Genomic DNA, 21,280 nt, shown 5'->3' with positions numbered 1-21,280 from the left:
TATAGACCTGATTGGTCTAAGTAAGATAGGTATTAGATATTGACTATCACTTAATCATCTATCATACGTCAAACTGTTAACTAGGTAGAGTCTTGGTGCATGTTTTGCTTTACATTTATTATAGTCTCGTTATATGCATGTTGGACTGAAATCTTTTGATTTGTCCATAATAGATTATATAAGCTATTAATGATAAGTCAGTCTAGGTTTCCCCTTGTAATTACATCCTTTCTAGATCTTCAACCTTAAATCCTGCAGATAATAGTGCTAATAGATCTCAGATACATCATTGTTGACTATAAAACTTTGTTAGTCTTCTTTGGAATTCAGATTTGAAATAAATACTCGTATGTTGGTATATCATTATTATCATATTAGCTGTTAAGTGTTTACTGCTGAACATAGACCTCCTTCTTAGGGTTTACCAATAGTTGCCACGCTTGGCAGGCTTGTTGGCAATCGCAATTAAGCTTTGCTGATGTTTTAATAGGTTCGAAGTCTTTATATATGTATAGATATTGCTATCAATATTTTTAATTCGAATAATGTTAACTTTGGCGAACTAACGGAACTTTATATACTTTAAATACAATTATTTCTCTGTTAGTTTATAAAAAAAAGTAACATTCCCTTAATAGAAAATCTAGAGAGAGCAGCGACCTTGAATCTAAGTCTACGTGGCCAATAAACAAAACGAGAGGAATCCTCAAAGCGTACGTGTCATGTCGCTCCGCTACAATAACGAAACATGAAAAATTTCCAGACGCCCACATCAGACTGATAAATGGCTTCCGAAAATCCAAAAGGAAGTTACAGCTTACTTGGGATTTGGTCTAGAACCTCTCACGTCCCATAACTGCTGCACTCCGCTTTATTACAATTACCATAAGCCTCAAAGTCCCGCACTCCACGGACGGTTGGCGTGACTTCATCATTTTGAACCTACTTACAAGCGCGGTAAGACGGTTATTGCTTGGGTGAAATAGAAACAGCGTCTGGGGTGAAGTCTCGCAGTGGTTGTAGACAACTTTGGTACTTACATCCCTTATTTTAAGATTGAACATACTAGTGTTGTATTCAGTTGTGCGAAAGTTATGCGGCGTTCGTGCCTCGGGAGCAGTCCACTCTTTACATTTATGTACGTGTACGATATGTCGTGTCGGCGGCTATTTGGAATACTAATTGGGGATGTTTAGGGACTTCAAATTATCTACACTATTTCCATTTTTTCATAGACAATGGTATAGATATATATTAAAGTATAAAAGACATCGTTTTATTAGTCTTTATATTTATTAGGCTCTATTGAGAATTCTGATATAAAAACCTAAATAAATTGCCAACATTTAGTGTGGCATTAACTAGGTACCTAACAGGTAATATTCAATTCTGTACCTAAAATAAATCAACATTGGACGTTCACAGCAAACGCCGATACCGCGACGTGAATGGAAAACCAGCAAACCGCGAAATGATGATGAATCGCGTAAGAGAGGAGGGTCGTTAGAGGGGAACAGGCGTACTCTCTCGCTGTGTGTGCGAAAGAGACAACACCAATCGAAATTAGCCGATGCTCCCGTGAATTTGTGTACGTTTTCAATGAAGGTTCTTTACGGTAGGTAAAATAGGAATAAAACGGATCGTCCCTAATCCAACGGCCATTTATAACTTACACGCCATTAATTTGAGTGATAATTCATGAATAGCGATGCGATTGGCCGTAGATATTGGTTTCGGTAGTATACACAGTAGCAAAACCAGCCCACGGTTAACAATTCCCTTATCGCAGTAATCTAATCAATTTCGGTGTACCTAATTGTATAGTTGTAGGTATATGGCATAACACGTTTGCTTACCCGCCATATTTTATTTGATTGACCAATAATGTTTATATAACAGTAAGTAGGTATATTTTTTATACAATGTAAATATTCTAAATACTTATTCCTACTGAATGGAAATATAAATAGTGGATTTGTTTACAGTAACATAATTTATTGAGTATAAAGAGTGCAAATGACATCGAAAAGTTAATTGTTTAACATAATTGGTGTCATTTTAAAAAGGGCCTTATGTTCTTTTTTTTATTTAGTATAATAGGTATCTTTAATTTTTTGTTATTATTCCTACCGTTATACTTTGTCAACAATCTTTAGCCTTGGTTAAGTTTAGAGAGTAACTAACGAATTATTCGTTTCCAAGAATTTGTATGATACGTAATGTATACTTTTTTTTTATTCAACTTAGAATGGCAAACAAGCTGACAGCCCACCTGATGGAAAGTGGTAACCGTCGCCTATAGACATGAGCAGTACCATGGACATTACAGAGTATAGGTTTCTCCCATATTACCCCCCCATACGTTGCCATTCCTGAGGACTCAGGTGTTATTCCTCTGTACCCTGTAAATTCACGCCATACTCACGCCCTTCAAACCGAAACACAGCCATGCAAACATAACTGCTTCACGGTAGAAACACGAATGGGACAGAGGTACCCAAGCAATCGACTTTTGTACAAAGTCTCCCTCTGGTAAAAATACTATTATTTTGTTAAATACTATTTTTTACTACCTTCCACGTATGCATACAGTATTCATAGATACATTCGCAAATTTAAATAAAACCAATATAAAACTATAATCGGTTCTGAGACGTCAATTTTCTAAATCTATCTCTAAAATTAAAATTTGAATTTGATTCATTTTCTAATGGATTTAAGGCAAAATTATTGTAATTTTAGTTTATCATGACCAATAAAACGGTAATTTTGTTAAACTATCTCATTAAAATATATGGTTTAGAGACATGGCACATCAGAATCGGCCCCAGTGTTTTTCAATTATCTTCAAGAAATTTTAAGAGGAAGTACTAAAATAACCATCTTTGTGGATAAGCAAAGTAAATACATTATGTTAATTAACGTAACCCATTCCTTAAAGTTATTGTTAGTATTAGTTAATAGGGAAAAAAAAATACTTTTTTTTTGAAAAAAAATAATTAAAGTTACCAGTTATCAAAATAATGAATAAAAATACTGGAAAAGAGAAAAACTCTTATTGTACCAAATGTATTACATAACAATAGTATGTACATACCTTGATCTGTTTAGTGCCGTTGGTAAAAATATTAAATACTTTATATAAATAAGATAAAAGTTTTCTAGAAAAAATAACTTTTTCGAAATCCTATTAATGACACTAAGAACAGTTTTAGGGCATTCCCTAAAACTATGTTATGTTCAACATACTGTATAAACAATTAGACACTTTCGGATGATATGTATTCACATTCGCAAAAATATAAATATAAATAAATTTCAGTGGACTCACTGACTCACAATGACACATCTTGTCAACAGTGACGTCACTTCCTTGACAGTTATCTATAATCTAATTATAGTTCCTGATGTTCTTAAGTGTACTATTTTTCTTGACTTAACCAACATAAATAACAAACCATCGAGGAATTCCTGTACTAATTATAATTCCTCAAGTTGTAAGTGCTACTTTGTATAACTCTATGAAATGTTATATGTAGGTAAGTAATGGGAAATTATTCAGTAGATAAGATTGAAATAAAAAAAATAACAGCTGAAGTGGGTATTCAAGCCATAAATACAGTGTGTTTGCTTACTAGTTTCTACGACTTTGTCCGCGTATACAAGAAATGTTTATTGAACCAGAATTAAAAGCAGCTTAAGTATAACATTTTCCATCCCATATAGTATGTATGTAGTGAATTTAATAACGATTGGTTAACTGTTAAGGCATTTATAGCAACAAATTCTAATAAAGTTACTTAACGTATTCTGCGGCTTCGTCCGCAAGTAAGTTTATCGTTGTATTCTATACATTACATTAGAACCTATCCGTATGCTGAATCTCATTGTAATAAATTTATTTTTTTAGTTTTTAAAGAAAAAGTAACTAATATCCTTTCATACATTCTTATAAGCTCCTGCGTTTATAAGAGTAGATATAATATTACCCTCTTATTCATAAAAACTTCAAACGTCTCACAAACCTATTTTAATTATTGAAGTGTTTTGTCTCTTCTTTTTTTTTTCGCATTAAGTTCTTAGTTTGAAAAAAAGGTGACAAAACACTTCATAAGATAAAATAGGTTTGTACGAACTTCTAATCTTTATAAATAAGGGGGTTAGTATTTAAAAAAAAATGTTAATGATAGTCTATATGAGATTGAATTTATATTTCACCTATCTCTTTAATAAATTCGGATGTATAATGTAGCTAAATTTCAAACCTCCCTTTGTTAATAATGAATCTAAACTGTCATTTAATCAAAATAAAATTCTTTCTCAAAGCTGCATATGTTTTTAAAGTACTGTAAACATGGAATTTCATGCTTACTTGTCCTAGTTGCTTCTTGTTTACATTACTAATCGTTGAATGAATATATTAGCCGGGACTGACCTGACGTGGACTGTCAGGTCAGCATTACCACCTGCTTTGAATGGGCCTCCTTATAGTTGCATCTGACACAAACGGAAACTGACACTCGGCCGTCGAGGCTTCCGGTAACGTTATCAGGATTATGTTATTAAGCAGACAACTCTCTGGTGGTCTTGATAATTGCGGCATAGATTATTTTAGAATTCCATTAAGTGCTTTAATTTGTACGATTCGATATCGCATATTAAATATATACATACATACCTACATACATATCTGTCACGCCTGTCTGCCATTAGGATAGGCAGAAACAATGGATATAATATATATATATATATATATATATATATATATATATATATATATATATATATATATATATATATATATATATATAATTACTGTCAAGAAGAGAAAATATTAACACTGAACACTGAAATATAGATACTCGAAAGGCACGCTTTTAAGTGCCACTTGGACAATAAATAAGTATGATAATAGGAAGTATAGTAAATGTCTGATATGGTAAAATAATTACATAGCATTCATCTTTGTATTTTTGTCGTATTTTATATGAATAAAAATAATCAGAATTTATGGAGAGTAAACAAATGAATTTTTTGTTTGGCTATTTATTTATTTATTCTTTATTAACCACATTACAAAAAAATTTGTACAAATGGCGGACTTAATACTAAATATTGTAGTATTGTCTCCCGGTCAATCTTTGGCAAAATTGAAATGTAATTTTGTGACTCGTTTAAATTATTACCAAATTTTTCTAATGAACTTATTAAATACACCATTAGGTATAGAAAAAAAAAATAGTAGATATATATAACTAAATATGTACCAAATTGGCATTTAATACATGTCAAATTTTGCTTAATACATATAACTAATGCTATTAAATTTTCGTGAACGTCCACGGTATCGTTGCGCAAAATAAAAGTGGCTTTTTAAAACTGCATACATTTTTCTCTCCTATTACACGGTGACGGTAAAAACGTATATCGTGCCTATTATAAAGTGCCCAATTTGTAGCTTTTAGTATCTCGTAACGTAAAGTGCATGTTTTCTTTAGAGATATGACTAAGCGTTATATCTGTGAATCTATGTCTTTAAACATATCAAGAGAGTATTTGTAACTTCGTGTGACAAATCACTATTACAGTACAGGTATAGTCGGCTTTATATTGTACTAAATATTATTAATATAATAAAATTGTAACCAGATAATGATATGAGGGATTTAAAAAAAATATCTATGGATTCTTAATAAGGTTAATAGATGTTGTAACAATAATTTTAGAAATGTCGTCTGTCTGTCTGTATGTTTGTTCCAGCATTATGCAAAAGTTACTGCATTAAATTGGATACGGTTTTCACAGCAGTATTTCTCAAGGTCTGTTTTAAAGTCCGTTATAATATCAAGGTAAAACATTACCTTGATACGCTGTCTAGAAGTGGTCTATGTTACTGGATTTCCTACTTCTGAAATCCATGCGTACATAGTAGGTAAAAAGCTAGTATTCTTAGTAAAGAGCTAGTTTTTTTAGCAAATACTATTTTTATTTAATATTTTAACTTAAAGATAAATCTTAGAAATTTGATTATTCTTATCTTTGTGTATAATATATATATATATATATATATATATATATATATATATATATATAGTATTCTAATACTTTCCTAAGGTTGGTTGCGAGAGAATGCTTTTAGCATTAAGTCCGCCTTGTACACATACATGCACTAATGAATAAATAAATAAATAAACGTCTTTATATAAGTTTAACAAGCTAAAATGTTAAAATTATGTGCGTTTATATATACATATCCGCAATAACTTTACAATGCGTAATTTATACCTACCAAGTAGGTATATCTGTAGACAGACATTTAAATAAACTACTTGCATCAAGAGATAAAAGACAGTAACGACAGAGACATAATATTAATGACTAATTACACACCTGACTTTCTCCGCGTGGCCGAGACATTAATTAACCGAGATACATTTTTTTTTTATACCACTGAGATGGCAAACAAGCATACGGCCCACCTGATGGTAAGTGGTTACCGTAGCCTATGAACACCTGCAATACCAGAGGCATTACGCGTGCGTTGCCGACCCTGAAGTCTTTACCCCCCTTTTGAAGAACCCCATGCTGTAGTCTCTTGGGAAAACCTCGGCAGGGAGTTCATTCCACAACCTGAGTGTTCGTGGGAGGAAACATCTCTGAAACCGCGCAGTACGCGACCATTGAGGCTGTAGGACATGAGGATGAATTTTCAATTGACTATTTATTACTGCATATTGTTTTTAAAACTTATGTTAATTTTTAACGAGATCTATATATTACTGTAAATTATGTTATTTGTTTGTCTTTTAAAATACTCAAATTGAGTAACTAATTATAATAAAGTACTACGTAAACGTAATTGTTTTGTCACATTATATTAATATCTTTTATAGTAAATAGAAGCAAGCGTATATAAGCGACTTATACGCTTATACGCTATCTATCATACGAGTATACGCTAGCTTATATCATACCATCATTGTTCTAAAGTATCTGATTTTGATACTAAATTAATTAGATGATTTTGTATGAAAATATTTAAAAGAACAAATAAAATCAAGGAACTATTAAAATTACTTTTTCAGTGCACTATAAAAAAGTACTAAAACGCAAAATAGTTACTGTCCCATGGAAAATGAATATAAAAATGTCGCGTCTCTCGTTATATATTCGATAGGGGTTGTACACATAAATTACTCGTTTATTACACGCATTCTAAGACTTTTAAATTTTTTCGCGTCTTACAAGTACTTTTAAAATGTATTTTCTTTCTTTTATTATAAAGTTAATATATAAAACGAAATCGTAATTTACAATTTTATGTACTTTAAATTGGTTTGCTCATCTGTCTGATATTGCGTGCGCCGAGTGCGCTATCTAGTAGACTAGAGGATGTGTTTGTGTTTATAATAAAATTGTGTAAATGTACAGTCATAAAAGATATGAAGCGTCTTGTAATAGTTATGACACAATGCTATAATCGTGAAGGTGGTCCATAGATAAAATGGAATGAGTACTCGACCGAAGCGGTTTTTAAAAGTTTCTTAATTCCTCTGTAATTTTGCGTTTATGTTACGCGATTGTGCGTATATTAATTTTATATGCACAATATATTATCCTATATTAATTTTACATCAATTGGAGATGTTGTTTTTCTTGGTAGAGCATAAAAACTCTATTTAAGTATTATGAAGCAGTCTTCTTGCACATGATTATTCAGATATAAAAATTCGTTTTCTAAATTTAATAATGGTGTTTAATATAGAGCAATATCTATATATTTTAGTTACAATATTTATTTATTTATCTACACTTTATTGCACCATTCATAAAATAGTACATACATTTAACTGTAATAGGAAATAATACAAAAGGCGGCCTAAGCAATCGCTAAGCAATCTCTTCCAGACAACCTTTGGACTGTTTTAATAAGGAATATATTATATTCAAAATCGGTTACCCAATAAATTTTATTAGAAAACAGACTTTTAACAAATTCGAAATTAGATATCCATCCGATATGAGCAATATCCAAAGAGGTTTCTTCAGGGTCGGCAACGCACGCGTAATACCTCTGATATTGCAGGTGTTCATAATCTACGGTAACCAGTTACCATCAGGTGGGCCGTATGCTAGTTTGCCACCTTAGTGGTGTAAAAAAAAAGATGATAATATTTTTTCCGCCATCAATGTCTAGAAGAACTCGATATATAGATATTGGGACGGTATCCATATTACCCATGCTTAAAATTTAAACAATTTCAATCTAATGTGCTTACGAAATATCATTCATTGTCATTATGTCGTTGTATTTGAGTTCACAATTGAAGTCTTTTTGGCAAAGCAAAATATATTTTTTACTAGCTGTATCCCGCCACTTCGCCTGCATAATCAGTACATACAATATCCTATTTGTTAAGTTGAAACATAACCTACCCGTATACCAAGTTTCATTCAAATTTGTTTAGTAGTTTTAGTGGAAAAGAGTAACAAACATGATCCATCCTTACAAACTTTCGCATTTATAAATAGGATTAACAAATATACTGTAATTAAATCCTAATACATATTCCCTGACAATAGATTATAAATATTTTCTTGACGTCTGTTGCTTCATTATATTATATATGCCGTTAAAATCATAAGCTAATTTGCCATACCCTTTGTGGTATGGCAAATTAGCACATAATCTGTCCAAACTGTCCTACGCTCTACCACAGAATACCTGTTTTACTTAACCTAATGAGATTTGGTAATAAGTAGACAGGTAAGCTCTTAGCAACTGTTCATTTAGTACTTATTAGATTGTTATGCCAACAATAGAGGCTTTATTATTTTCGCAGTAACTTTTTATTGTTTCTATTGATTTTGATAAATATAATAATAACGTATGTCGACCAAATAGGCGACGTGCTGAAGAAGGGCCAAATTAAAAGTACTCGTAACCGGCGAGCGTGTATGAAAAGATTGATGAATGTGGAAAAAGCGAAAGAGGTTTGTTTGAATCGAAGCATTTGGCGTTCCATTGTTTCTGCCTACCCTAATGGGAGACAGGCGTGACAGATATGTATGTATGTATGTTATAATGACATTTCGAGCGAAAATAATTTAATAAGATACACTTACATACGTTCCTTGTTTGTAATTATAGAGAAGATAATAATTTTTAATTACATAAATAATAGTGCAAGGTGGGCAGGAGTCTCTGAATTCGATGTATTACTCATGCCCTATTCTGCAGTAATTACATAACTTCTATTAATTTTAATTAGGGACATCTTGTATGGGGTTTGGTATGGGATACCACTAAGCATGGAAATGTGAAAACTAGATTTTTTTTATGTTTATGCGTCAATCCCATGATACCTCTCCAAATTGAAATTCAAGTATTTTTCATTCAACTAAACTTGTTTACAAGCACATTTAAATAGTCATATTTATATGAGTCTACTACAGGATTCATAAATTTATCTTCTAAAAAGAACCCGCAAAGAAACACAACAGTTACTCTTTTAAATCTGCGTTGCTATAACATAGGACTAGGTCTTTGCAAAATATTATAGCTCATTTGGCTTTCTATATTTTGGTATCTGCTTATATAACAGTTATGCCTTTTGGTCATACATACGAGAGCATCCACAGTTCATGATTGTAAACGAGCATGGAGCACAGTTTACAGCCCCCAATAAAACAATGAAGGTACGCTTATCAGTCGTTATCAAAGCAGCAAACATAAAATTTATTTGAACTAGTGTCGTTTGTACTGTACGTTTGTATGGCCCGACGTTTGTTCTACATGTGTAGTGATAACGTCACATATGTGGAGTATGTTGTTACACTGTTTTTTTGAAACAATCGTAATATCTGCCTTTAAATAGATAAGCATTCGTCCTGCGACTTTATGTATTTGATATACCTCAATAAGTGAATTTATAGGATAAACGCTCTTTAATGTATTAAGGACCATATGATCCATTATTTTTTTTTTCCAAAATAATTAAATATTTCTGAATTCGTGAAAGTTTTATGAATTCACAAATAATTTTCAACTGATTTTAAACAGAAGAAAGCACTGAATTTTTGTCTTTTTGTGTATATATGTTAAATGACAGGTTAAAACCTGCCTATTTACCATGTTAGACCCATTCTTTCTTTTTTTTTGACAACATTGTCTGAGTGTACTATTTCAAATGTTGTAGGTAACTCAATATTATCGTAATAGTTTAACATCAAAATATTTTCTTTTTAGTGAATATACATAGTGATTACTTTTATAGATGATTAGCTTTTACCCGCGAATCCCTCCGCGTTTCCAGGATATGGTCACTGACTACGTTCAAAGTAGCCTATATCCTTCATACAATACGTATGTATATATCAAATTTCATAGTGATTGGATCATTTATGATATGATACAAACGATATGTATATTTTATAAATAAATCAAAATAATATAATAAATTATATGTCTAAATATATATAAATACATATGTCGTAAGTTTCTAATTATAATATAACAAGTCATATAAATTATGCCTGGATTTACTGCCATTTTAGAGCGTAGATAAATTGACTTTTTATTATTAAAAAAATTGCTCTGAAGTGTGTCGATTTTAAAAAGATTTTGATAAAAATTTTCTATAATAGCAGTTTCATGAGCAATTAGTTCCAGTAGAAAGTTGGTCTATGTCATTGATCGATCTGATAATATTTATTACATAACTCATGGTTAAATATTGATGTAAATTTCTATTGAAGTTTGATGTGGTGTTTTTATAAAAACAGCGGACAATATATTGATATATTTATTTTTCATTTAACACTTCTCTTACATATTTTTCTTAAAAGGACCACAGACAAGAGAGAGCACATACTAATAAAAAAAAATACAAGAGTTGCTACCTTCTAAAAATGAGATATCCAATAAAAAATTGTTGCCACCCATAAATAAAATTAATGTTTTTGAAACTTTACTGAAATAAACTTTATACTCCAACAATTATCAAATTAATTTGATTTTGCCGTGTGGTCCCGACGTAGAGGGATAGGCAGTAGCGTTCTTCTTAAAACATCATGAAAGCCTTACTGCAGTTGCCAACCTATTTGCGAAGCATGCAGTTAGGCTTTGATGATGTTTTAAGAGGTATGCTGCTGCCCACCCCCGACCTTTAAGTTCCCTTAGTAGCCTCTTACAATAGGCACTCAGTTGAGTATATTTTTCTATTTTCAGAAATGAGATTTCTTATAATACTTATCAAAAAGTATCCTAAAATCCTAAATTCGTTTATTAATGAAATGTATTCGCATAAAATGTATAGAAAATCATATTTTGAAAATCTGTGAACGAAAGACAATATAAGTATTAAGAATCATTTAGAAATTCTGATGGTGTAACAAAACGAAAGAATGTCGTCGTTATTTTTTAATTGCAATTATCATCGGCATTCTACGCAATCAATTGTAACAGTTCGTGACTTTTCCCAAAACAATCGGCTCAACGGTTGACACAATGGAAATAGCTGCTTTATATAAACAAAAAAAAAAATACAATGGAAATTTGAGTGCATTTGTTTTCGGAGTAAATTAAAAGATTTTTTAATAAACTTGGCAGATAATATGTCTGGCTCTTAGTGCGCTCGGTGATGTATACGTAATTTATCTTATACACCTCTCTCTGTTGCTCCTAAGCTCGTGGCTGGTGTGCAACAGAGATGCATAGTGTGAGTAAATTGAAGGATATCACGCTGCGCCATTTATTTTACATTTACTTTTTTTGTCTAAGATGGGTGATGTTTAGGTAGCGCTCTATCTATCTTGGTTTTTTTGTAAAACATTGTGTATACGAAATTTTGAATTTTTCATAACAATTTAATCTGAAATTATAGTGTACAATTATTACTACTATACTCAGACGACCCTGAATATTATTAAAAGATGTTTTTTTGACGGTATAAGAAAATTCTTTATTTGTTTCGTATTTTATTATTATAATCAAATATGCTCACTAAAATTGAGAACATCAGATAATGTTAGGTGATAAAATTCAATACTATATAGGTTTTAGATTTGACCACAATGATAAAACTATATTTGAAAATTCTAAACACATCCTAAATAGAGTATAAATTTTTCAATGAACACTTCTCAATGATTAGATGTTTAGATATTTGTTACTCAATATATATGTAACTACATCCGTATATAAAATTTTAGCTTAACTTGACGCTTTTCCAGTATGAAAAATGGACTATAAATTGAACCTGAAAGGCATAGATATGAACGAAGCAAGTTAAATAAAAATCTTGTAAAAGTTCAAACAGTTGTAGTTATATTGTATATACTTTATATATTTCAGTTGTTATAATAATAATTTATTAAAGGCCGAATAAATATGCAGATGTCATGCATGTGTGCTATTAATAAGGGCGCGCGCACACACAGTCGCGTCTCATCTGACTAATTTGTTAACAAGTGTTCGGGGACACTTAATTACGACGCAAGCGACGGGGCGTCATCGTCGCTCAACGAATACATTACTTTGTCAAGATTTTCTTGTTAAATAATGACGCTATTAGTAACGTTAATTGAATTTATGTGTGCACGTAAACATTTCGGCGTTTACGCGTTACAAACTTTGTCTGAAGTAAATAACTTCTAATTGCGTTTAACACCGCGAATTTATAAACAATGTTTGGTCCGGTGCCTTGATTACCTAGTTTGTGTGTATTAATTATACTTGCGAATAGATGTTTGTATATTTTTAAAATTATTTTCTGTGGCTTGGCAACATTATCTTTTTGTACGACATTTACTGATGGCTATAAATGACCAGATTTATGATATTTCCTTTTTGTTGTATTTGTACAAATATGTATTAGGTACTAGTTTTAAATAATACCTAATAAAAAAGCTCTATAAGTTTTTGAATTCTATGACCTTTTTAACCTTACGTTTTTGATATTACAAACTAGTATTTAACAGTTAAGACAATTTAAAAAGATTGTGATTTCTCTTACGTTATAAGAAATCATGCAAAATCTCATGCTCTACATCTCACGTTTCTTTTGTGCATTGATATCTGATTTTCCTATGATATAATAGTTGTAGAATTACATATTTCTATTTGTTTCACAGTATGGGCAGAAACAGGAGAATTTCGAGACAGCGGGCACTCGTCACTGGCGTCTGCTGGATCTGGAGTGGACCAATCATTATATGCACCCCCGAGGCCGAGGCGCGATCGTAAACACACAGATGACAGTAAGTGATGATTTAAGTAATATACATGGACATCTACAGTTACTTTTTTTATTTTATTTTTATACTACAGAGGTGGCATATAGGCATACGATCCACTTGATAGTAAGTAATTACCATAGACTACAGACGCTTGTTGTACCAGGGGAATAGCGCACGTGTTGCGAACTTTGAAAAAACTCTCTTTTTCAAAGAATGCTGTAGTCTTGAGAAATTTATTCATATATGGTGCAAAACATAAAATTACACAGAGACATTTTATAGACTTAGGTACAATGAAAACTTCAATGGGCTTATCTGCGCAAGTCACTTTATAGATTTTTTATACCAAATAAACTTTCATCACGCAATATTATTTTTAATCGATGTTTTTTCCTAAATATTTTACTTCCTGTCGTTCACTTGAAATTTTGACAGTATCACACACTTATTAGCTAAAATGTTAATTACGCTTAGCAATGATTATATACATTCCTCTAATGAACTCATTATATTATGTATAATTTTCTAGATTACATTGAAAATTAATTTTTTCACTTAGTATTGAATATTTTCTTTTCTATATTTTGTAGTTGAATGTTATCTATTTCACTTAAAACCGCAAAAGACAAAGAATAAAATATCTTTTACTAAGTGAATTGATGAACGAATAAGTAAAAATGTAAGAATTTTCTTTGGTCTCTCCAATCATTTATAATATAAACATAAATAAAACTTTAAAAAAATCATTTAACGATAAACAGATAATATAACTAAATATCAAAAGTTAATAGATATTATTATAGTATAAGTAATAGATATTTACATAATTCGATATTCAATTACTTACTGAGAGTCGTGTCGAACCACCTATTGGGATTCGTCGTCCTTACTACGTACATAACTTGATCATCCCTACCTGATTATATATTATAATATTGTTGTCCCAGGGTGTGCAAAGTAAAAAATTAAAAGTATGGAAGTAAGGAAAAACACCTTATTTTATTTAATGGTTCTAACTAGATAAAAATATATGATTTATTATCGACAATTTTAAAAATTCAACATTCAACTCATCTAACAACCTATATTTAGACATGAATAAATTAAACAACTGAACTGATTCCTTGCACTTTTTTAAATTCATCGTAGGACCACACAATGTGACATATTTAAAACTGAAAGCAAACCGAGTAAGCTTCATGGATTCTATGGCAAATACTGCTGCACGGAATTATAATGCTTTCACAAACAGACATGATTTTAAGCGCGGCGCCGCGGGGGTCGCGTCGCGCAGGGCCGTGGAGTGTGGAGCGGTCTGCGCTTAGCCTACGCTTAGGTGCTATGTTTGTTTCTACATATAATAGATGATTAGATAAAAATATTTGTTTCACAAGACGTAAATATACTTACGGTATATTCAAGGCCTTATTCGAAGTCGAAAAAAAAACATACATTGTATATTCTTACAAAAGCATCGTATCATGATAACAATATCAAAAGATACTTATGAATGTATCGGCAATTTTAATTCAATATGACGATCAAATATAAATAGTTTGGGTAATGAAGAATTACTTATTTCTGGGATATACAATTGATTATATATGGTCAGTTGCAATAGGTATATATACTTAGTCGGAAACCCTGGTTTATTAATCACTTACCCTGTATAGGCAATTGTTTAAAATTGTCAATACTTCGATAAATCGATTAACCCACTATTAAATTACCAACTTTAGATTTGGGTTACATTGTTTTACCCATAATATGATCGCAGCTTTCAAATTAGCCCAAGCCCCAACTAACCACATATCACAAAGTGTGTTCCAAACAAAAAATCTAGATATTTCAATCGGGACAACATCATTATAGACAGGGAAGGGATAATTAGTCAGTCAGTCAGTCTGTCAGTTAGATGTCAGTCCCCATTATCAATAACATACTCTGTCAAGTCGATCTCCATACGATCCTCTCGGAAAATATTGTAGTTGCTTTCTGGTGAATTTTCCACGTTGGGTCAACTGATCTGATTTCATCCTCATCGTTTTATCCTCTAGCTAGTATCGCGCCATTGTATTCCGTTAGCATAGACACCATTCTATCTTTAATAATTAAAATATAAATAGGACCAACAATGTCATCATTTCATTAAATTCAATCAATTGTCAAAATCCGTGCTAAATTAACGACATAATCACTTAATGACATACAAAAAATACCGTCAAATTTAAAAACATTAGGTGGAGAATCAGCCTATTTAGAAATAAAACTATATTTAATATATATGTACCAAAATATACACCCTTTTCTAATTATATCCTTATCGCCGGTCAAACGGTTATATAACTAAAGCAAACAACCCATTAAGAAAGGTTGTATTTATCGGTTCTAGTGTGAAGTGTAACATGTTTGATATCTGTAACATATGTTAACTATATTATTTACCTACGTGTCGCGGTGTCGGCTGATCGCAAAGGTTGTATGACATGATCGATGGGTCGGCTAGCGTTCAAAGCGCGCCCCTGATAACTGGTATCAGCCCATATCGTTTCATATCGAAATTCAATAGGGATGCCAAAGAAAATGTTTTTCATGCTTTTCGTTTATGTAGTGAATTTTTTTATGTTCATTTCAGTAAGTAAATTTGAAATTGTTTTGATGTTCATACTGCACGTAGGTTTTTTTAATGGATGATAATGGAATGGTGATCCTGCCTGCACTAACAGTGTACGTTGGCGGGGTACCAGTGAGGGATGATAGGTGAGAATGAAAAGGCAGGTTAGTTAGTCCATCGTGATGAATACACCTGGAATTCAGCACGATGGTTTCCAGGGGAATCATGTGGAAGTCGACCTAATAGGGTATATTACTAGCAATGGGACTGGTAATCCGCATTAATAAGTCTCTTCCTTGCATTCTATGTAGTTTGTAATCGTCATTATCATATTTTAGTTACAAGTTTCTTCATACAAATGTATCATTATTATTGTCGTAAAATCTAGGATTCTAAAAAAATAAAACACTATTTCGAGTTTTCTTTTTTGTATGAACTGCATTAATTTGGTTCGGATTCAAGTAAACGTTCTGCAATTGCAGATTTGAGCGTTCGTTTATTCTTAATAACATTAATATATTCAACGATGTAGTACAATAGATTTTTTCATTGCTCAATGAGCTGCTAAACTGCTATTGATTATATAAAGCTCAGAGTTTTCAAGAGGCAAACTATATTTGCGAAATGAATTCTTATGCGATATGCGATAATTATGAGATCCATTTAAAAGAAGTAATGATGCTATAAATTATATATATAAATAATATCTATCCAGTAAGATATAAATTATATAAATAATATCTATCTAGTAAGATTACTGGTTGGTTAGTTTTATATTGAGTAAAAATGCTGGTAAATGTTCATCTTTTTGTAACGTCGGACGGCCCACTGTTCACTAGGGTGTGTTAATCCCCTTACAGTCATTCCTTTGCAGCACATCTTGCACGTGAGCTAATTTTTGGAGGGTTTCCTTATCATAGAGGTCAAAGACCCGATCGCTTAGTGCGAATCTGATCGATATTACTGCATTGAGATTATGGGGACAATAATTATGTGAAGTTGTATGTAAGTTTCGATTAGTGCAAATCAGTTTGTAGTACACGTAGCTCAGATTAATATCTTTAATTGACTTTACTTTCAATAAAATTTATTATTATTATGTTCAAAGGCAGTTCATGTTTTTCATTAAACAATTTTTTAGTTGTTTTACAAATAGACACCTTTTTTATAATCTAAACAAATATGAGCAATTATGTTAAAATCCAAAAATGCAGATCGACGTTTTAGTGTTTTTGTCAGAACATAAGTTTCATTATTATTATATTATCGTGTTCGTATTTTTTTTACAAAAAGGGCTTCGTTAAACAATTAGAACTTACCTAATATATGAGGTGGCAGCCCTGGAATCGCCATCGCATCGTAATCGCCGCTAGGATAGCGCGGTAGCTCGCTACCTAAACTTTGAGACTATAATCCCACCTTGTTCATTATACACCAATGAGATTGCCAAGCCGTACAGATTGATGGTTTTAATAAAGTTGTCGAAATTAACGCGATACGCGCCTAATCCTCCGCAAATATTTTGATTAGGCCGGGTATGGCGGGCTTATTATTATATTGAGAATGAATATTTGTATTGAAATCGAAGTTTTGTAATAAATTGTATCAGAATAAAATTATAATACATTAGATATAACTATTTATCTACGATAATGTCTTAGTGATACCATTTCTTTAATTTCCTGGTTTTGCGTTGTATCAGATCGATACATACATCTGGGACACTTCGAACGCTTCGACGCGAGCTAATTTTGAAAAATTAATTCCCAAATGTGGCACATTTAGGATTGCACCCCGGACTTTATACACTACAGCGTCATAGTGATGTGATTGAATTGTTTATCGTTTTCTGGTTAATGTAGGTAGTTGTAATTCTATAGACGTTTCCATGTCATTTTTTAAAAGATTTTTGATAGAATCTGTAATTGTAATAGACTTTTACTTAAGTTTATTACTACTTCATCATCAAATGAGCCGTTTACTGTCCACTGCTAAATATAGGTCTACTCCAACAGAAGGGTTTTGCAAGAAGTTGCGATGCAGGCAGGCGAATTGGCAACTGCAACCGCAGGCTTTGGCGATGTTTTAAGAGGGACGCTACTATCCATCCCTCGAATATTAAGTTCTCTTAGTCACATTTTACGACACCCAAGAAAAAGGAAAGAGTAGCCTGTCACAACCGCATGGCATTACTACTTACTATAACGTTATTACTATAATCATTAATTTCTTGATTTATCATCAATGTCCTGAACACAATATCTATGTTCACGCCAGGTTTCTAATGTTATAAACAGAGAGAACTGTATGTATACCATTAGATTAGATAGTGTTAGTATTATCTTTTTTATTTTTAACACAAAACGTGACAAGTATATAATTTTGTAACGTTAATAACATACATGATAGTGATACATTACAAAAAAATATATCATTTGTAATACTAAAGAATACAATACACAAAATAGAGTTTACAGTATTCTGCGACCATGACTCTTGAGGACCAAGCTATTGGTGTGATTGTATGATTATTGTTTTATTTATATTATACATTTATTTTTTAATTTGTAGTTCATCAAATCTCTCTTGTGAAAATTTTCATTTATATATTTTTGTGAGTTCCGATTCCAAATTTACATCACGCCACTCTGGGAATTCCTGCGCCAATGTATTTTTGCAGTGCTTGCTATATTATCTAATTACATACATTTTGAAAAATAAATTCATCCGTACACACTTGTCTGATATTTATATAAATCTGAAATGTTTCGTTAAAAAAATATAAAATTTGGAATATAAATTGAAATAAGAGTACATATTTATTGTAATTGCTAATTCGTGGATTATGTTCGACACAAAATAGATATGTCATATTAAAAATGTTCAATCAAGATATATTATGGGCAATAAAACTGTATCTGATAATCCACAGTGGGTAAATACAGTATCAAATTAAAGTATTTTTGAATAACGATTAAGATATATATTTTTTTATATTCTAGTACAGGGTTTTTACATTTGATTAGATAAAGATTTTTTTTCTGGTATTTAAAAAATATCTATTGTTTATTTTTAAAGGTTTTGCCATTTATATAGATTAGGTAGGTAGATATCTGCTTAAAAGTGTATAACATTAACAATTTATACATGAAATACTATTTAATTCCGCAAAAAAAAAAAAAACAGAGAGTAGTCAAGACAGAATTAATATTGGACTAATACGGGAAGTTTTATAATTAGCGAACATATCGTTTAACATACATATAATAAAAATGTCCTACAAAAAACCGACTTCGATTTTAACAAAACCAGTCAATTAAGTCCAAAAAATTTGGTTAAAAAATTAAACATAAAAATTCCATAAAATATCATAATCGATTCAGTAAACCGATTATGATATTTTATGGGATTTTTATGGGTCAATCTATAAGTATATCCTTTCGGATAAAAAAAAAACATTTTCAAATCGTTTTAAAACTGACGGTCACTAACATTAAAAAATACAATCGAATTGAGAATAGTTTTTTGGAAATCGGTTGAAAATACAGGCGATTTGAGAATTTTGTAATTGCTTAAAATGGACTCGGATTCGAAATATTCGTAGTAGAATTTTACGTGACTATCACCTGGGTAGTTATTATCTTCTTACCTATTACCATAGTCTGGTGACATAATTTTTCAGTAGGACGGGTTACCAATGCAATTTATCTCTGATATAGCGAACGTGGTATCTTAGATATCAAGAGCGTCGTCTGAAGCTTAAGTTTCTTTCTTTAGTTCACGTCGGTAGGTGATGATTGCCTCTTTCTTCCTTTCGTCTTATTCGTATCTAGTAAGAATTATTTTGAAATGGTTAACGCTAAGTCAAATCATTTGTAAGAAAAAAAAAAAACAATTTTTACAAAATATTATACAGTATGTTTGTTAACAAAACATAAGATAATAATAGATGTGTACATATCTTTTACTTTGTAGTGCTGTTGTTGCAGATACAGATTTTTTTTCGTAAATTTTATTTTATGTTTTTATTTTTAAATAATATAATTTTTTTTCAGTTTTAAACAATGAGTTACCACAATTAACATACTATAGAAGCGATATTGTAACAAATCCGTGTGATAAAAAAATCCCATTTATAATTAGCAAACACATTGCGTAATATTTCTATAAATCACAATCGAATTAAATACTACTTTCTTCTTTAATTTGTTTAGAAAACTCTGTTAATTTAATATTTTAATATTTTACATTATTTTCTTCAATTTAAATTATTAGGAAATCAATAAATGTAAGCATTAATAGTACATTATACAATTACTTAATTATTACATTCATATTATATTTATAATTTAAAAAATTACAATTCCTTTAAATTTGTTTTACTAACGTATTCGGGGTTGTCCTACTAGTTTCAAATTGGATTGTAACCTTTTTTTATAAGCACGTCTCACAACGCAGCGGTGTAACGTGAACGCGCTCATTTTAACAATTAACATAAGTAATCTTATCTATTATTAAATACTATTTAATTAATTATCTATTATTTAACAATAAAAAATAGTTGAACAACACTAAATTATAAAACTTAGCGAGTCTATGCTGATACAATACTAGGATTTGTAACAAAGCCAATATAGAACTTGATTGCGATCGGAACGTTATCGTAACGAATTGATGTAATAACATCACTATCAGAGAACTTGTCCCCTCGCGATATAGGTTCGATGATATTAATTATAACAAACACGTATAATATGAAACCATCCGTCATGATAGATAAAATATATTCAGAACAGAAAAATAAAAGTTGCTGAATTTGCATTGAGTAAATTTTATTCCCATGAGAATTACAATAAACATTATGTATTGATCCAGGGTATAGTATTTTGCACTTACATAAATAGTAACAAAAATCTAAATATCTTTACAAATTTTCAATATTTTTTATGATTCGTAGCAATTCGTAGGATATTCAACGGTAGAGCGATAGAGATTTTATAACTGACTGTCCACCTAAAGAAAAATAGTAACGGTCGCCTATGGGCAAACTACCATGGATGTTTACCAAATATATTGGAATTAATTATCTCTTATTAATATTGCTATGGACCAGTATCATGTTTCCATGTCTAATAATTTTACTGCCATATCTCATCTTTCAAAATGAAATCCTGTCATGTAACCACAATTTGCAGATTTATCAGTGAGACACGGGTATCCATGTAGACTGCTTTGTAGAGTTTATTCGATAGCTCTTCATTCGTTGACAGTTAAAAATATAAACAGAAAATAGCCAGTTTCTTTATCATCACAGATTTTATCATATCATTAAAATGAACACAGACGTTCCACGTGACATTTATATGTGAAGTGACGTGGCTCATTGAGAACATCGAATTTACAGCACTGTCGTAAATGGATAATCTA

General features: G+C 31.1%; 1 protein-coding gene across 1 annotated transcript in view; it reads left to right on the top strand.

Annotated features, from left to right (window-relative positions):
* The window catches only part of LOC113512395 (pituitary homeobox homolog Ptx1), a 75,418-nt gene that overhangs the window by 34,005 nt on the left and 20,133 nt on the right, over positions 1 to 21,280 (top strand). The window contains exon 3 of the mRNA XM_026896275.3: positions 13,135 to 13,260. Within this exon, the coding sequence (XP_026752076.1) occupies positions 13,135 to 13,260 (126 nt within the window). The remainder of the gene's footprint in view (positions 1 to 13,134; positions 13,261 to 21,280) is intronic.

This window comes from Galleria mellonella, unplaced genomic scaffold (genome assembly GCF_026898425.1).
Source record: "Galleria mellonella isolate WM207_F2 unplaced genomic scaffold, CSIRO_AGI_GalMel_v1 utg64, whole genome shotgun sequence".
Lineage (NCBI taxonomy): Eukaryota > Metazoa > Arthropoda > Insecta > Lepidoptera > Pyralidae > Galleria > Galleria mellonella.
Note: the sequence above shows the minus strand (reverse complement) of the source record. Positions and strands in the feature narration are given on the sequence as shown.